The following is a 3573-nucleotide window of genomic DNA, read 5'->3' as shown; positions in this document are numbered from 1 at the left end:
GTCTCCAGGATGTTTCAGTCAGATACAGGCTTCAGGATGAGCAAGTCAGAAACAGTCTTGAGGATGTTTCAGTCAGATACACTCTCCAGGATGTTTCAGTCATACACAGTTTCCAGGATTTTTCTATCAGATACAGTACCCAGGGTATTTCAGTAAGATACAGTCTCTAGGATGTTTCAGTCCAACATGGTCTTCAGAATGTTTCACTCAAATACAGACTTCAGGATGAGCCAGTCAGATGCAGTCTCCACAATGTTTCAGTCCGACATGGTCTTCAGGATGTTTCAGTCATATATGGAACCAACTTCCAATTTCTGCCCATGAGGCTGACATATTGTCCAGTTTTAAGACTGTGCTTAAGACTTTCCTTTTTGCTAAATTCTATAGTTAGGGTCGGCTTGGGTTTCCTGAGCTGTCCCTTAGTTATGCTGCTATAGGCTTAGACTGCTGGAGGACAAACTGACCACTCTTTTTTTCACTCTGCTCAACCTGTTTTGTTTTTGTAATTTTTTTTTTCTATCCTTAACATGTGTTTTTCATCTTTCAGGTACACCTGGACCTATATCTGGACCTACCATTCTGTGTTCGATTGTCTCTCCTTCCTGTCCTCTCAAACCAGATGGTCAAAGCAGATGGCCGCTTGTCCTGAGCCTGGTTCTGCTGAAGGTTTTTTCCTTTTCCACTGTTGCCAATGGGCTTTCAGGATGGGAGACTGCAAAGAAGCCAAGATTCAACATGTCTGCTGCTTCCTTAGACAGAGAACTTTACTAATTGGCTTTTCAATGTATGTGAATGTTCCTGTAAAGTGCCCTGAGACAACTTTGTTGTGATTTGGTGCTATATAAATAAACTGAATTGAATTAATATTCTGATGCATGCTCAATAATACATGTAGAAAAATCTAAAAAAGTTCAATCTGGTCCTCTGGACTTAACTTTTTTAGATGGATTTAATTAAATTGAAAATATACAGTCTCCAGGATGTTTCAGTCAAATAGAAGTTTCAGTATGTTTCGGTTTCAACTTATCTGTCAAAATAAGAACTGAAATAATAAATGTGTCTGTGAGGACTTCACTGGTGTGTTCAGGTGATTCAGTGTTCTGTTTATGGTCTGATGGCAACTCAACTCATGTTTTTAGGTTTTTGTTCATCTGTTACTGTTTGATGAACATCCCCACCCAGCTCCAGAACCTTTGGACGGATTACACACCCACAGGATCCCACCCATAGGGAACACTCCCTGACCCTATCGTAACTTATTGACCCGGTTTACAACATCATGTTGTACAGTAACCCTCAACCCCACCCCATCGATTGTGTTGATGAACCCTCCTTTATATAAAGGCCCTCAGTCAGCCCTCAGTCTTCTGCTGCTGAGAACCATGGAGTTTTTCAGGTTTCTGGTCCTGGTCTTGTGGTTATTTGGCTGTGTGGCAGGAGCGGCTCCTCACAGGTGTGTCCCCCCCCCCCCCCCACACACACACACACACACACACACAAACAAATCACTTTACAAAAAATAAAAGATTTCATATTAATGTAAAAAATTGTTTTAGTTTAACGAATCATCTAAACTGTTGCTCTTTTTAAATAATCATTCATCATTAAAAACAAATCTTATTTGCTCAGAAGTATTTTTTTTCAAACTGATATTTCTAAACTTTGAAAGTTAAAAATGGTGAAATAACTTGCCTCAGTTTAATTCCTAACAGTGTCCTATTTTAAAGTGTTTTTTATAGTTTGATGAATAAATAATTTTATTAAAAACCCAACTTTTTATTAAAAAAGTTTTTATAAAATTTAAAATTTGCAAAAGAAATTGAATGTAAGAGCTGATGATAGTTTTATTGTCTTCACTATTATTTTTATTGTGAAATAAACTTTACTTGTATTATTTATTTATTTGTATTATCTTATATTGAAATATAAAACATTTTTATATAGTCAATGTAACAGAAATACAAACATAAGTGTAAATAATGTTTAACATGTATTAAATTTGGTTAGTATCATGTTAAAACTTACAGATGAACAAAAAGCTCAAACACTAAATACTATTTATTATTTCTTTATTTAGATTTTACATGTCGAATTAGGAAATATAAGACAATAAAAATATTCTGTTTATTATGATTTCTAAAGCTTTATTAAAAATCTGTCTCTGTGACTAATTTACTTAAAACAGATTTATAGGTTTTTTTTTTTCGAGCTGTAGCTACAGTAGTTTTAAAATGAGAAACAAATTCTTCAAGGTTCAAGGTTCTTTACTGGCATTCACATCACTTGTGGTACTTCAGGTGGAACAAAATTGTGTACTCAAGGTCCCAGTTACACCCAAAACAAAGCAAAAATATAAAGTATTAAAAAAACAGTTCACAAGGATCTAAGATATACGCTAAGCAATAATAATGTAATATAATGTGGCATATTAATCAGCAGCCTGAACATGAGTCTGTAGTGAGCAGATGGGTATGAATACAGCAGCATAAAGACAAGAGATCAGCAGCATGGCCCTTAATCTTAACCCTCCCATATAACTATCTAAGGTTTACCGGACACATTAAAATAGATGAATCAACATCCCTTCCCACTGTAAAATGGGAGACAGACTTGTCAGTCAACTTTAACCAAAACTTCTGGTCTCAGATATGTCCAAGAACTTTTAAGATGATTAAAAACCCCAATTTACAATTAATACAATACAAAATCCTTCATAGAGTACACTACACAGGTCAATGGATGTTCAGGATGGGTTTCGCATCATCTAATGTTTGCTCACAGTGTACAGACAATATTCCTGTCAATCACATCCATGCATTTTGGTTCTGTCCACCTGTTCATAGGTTTTGGTGCCGGATATGTGAAGATTTATCAAAGTGTCTGAGATATAATATTCCATTCTCTCCGTCAGTTTGCTTATTGGGCCACTTAGATGATGTCACCTTGGAGACAAAGTCAATTCACATGATTTTTAACTGCTTTATGTATAGCAAAAAAACTACACTCATGAATTGGAAAAATAAAAATACTCTTAGTATTAAACAGTATAAAGACCTTTTGTTGGATTACATCAGTCTTGAGAAAGCCTGTACCTCCATATCAGACCAATCTCTCTGGGCTTCTTTGATTAGCTCCAACCAGTAGTGGAGGTGAGTAAACCCCTTTGATTTCGTCCAGTGGGGCATCGTTGTTGATGTGGGGGGGTATCGGGGCTGGGGGCATGGGGGGGTCGTGGGCCCGGGGCAATGGTGCTCAACTGGGGAGGCGGCTTTGGTGGTTCTGGGCATTAACCTCTGCTGGCTGCATACAGGCTTCTGGGTGGTCTGTACTGGCGGGCGCAGGTTACTGGCCTGATGGCCTGGCTGCTCCTGGGTGGGTTTGGGGTGGGCATGGGTTTGGTGTTCTGGGAGAGTGTCGCTCCCGGGCTGGGGTCCCGGCTTGACCCGGGGGTCTCGGGTCTTGGCGGGTATGTTGTTGGGGTCTTGGGCCGGTGCATGTGCTGGCGCCCGGCCCTGGCCTGGGGGCCCTTGGTGCGCTGGTGGGCTTTGGGGCCTCTGCCATAGGGGGGAGGGG

General features: G+C 39.3%; 1 protein-coding gene across 1 annotated transcript in view; it reads left to right on the top strand.

The window, feature by feature from the left end:
* Positions 1 to 1370: 1370 nt before the first annotated feature.
* Positions 1371 to 3573, top strand: part of zanl (zonadhesin, like) — a gene marked incomplete in the record, with an annotated part of 443805 nt that continues 441602 nt past the window's right edge. Inside the window, 1 exon segment of the mRNA XM_037681443.1 lies at positions 1371 to 1453. Within this exon segment, the coding sequence (XP_037537371.1) occupies positions 1383 to 1453 (71 nt within the window).

The sequence above is a fragment of the Nematolebias whitei genome, chromosome 1 (assembly GCF_014905685.2).
Source record: "Nematolebias whitei isolate Nwh7 chromosome 1, NemWhi1, whole genome shotgun sequence".
NCBI classification, from domain to species: domain Eukaryota; kingdom Metazoa; phylum Chordata; class Actinopteri; order Cyprinodontiformes; family Rivulidae; genus Nematolebias; species Nematolebias whitei.
Note: the sequence above shows the minus strand (reverse complement) of the source record. Positions and strands in the feature narration are given on the sequence as shown.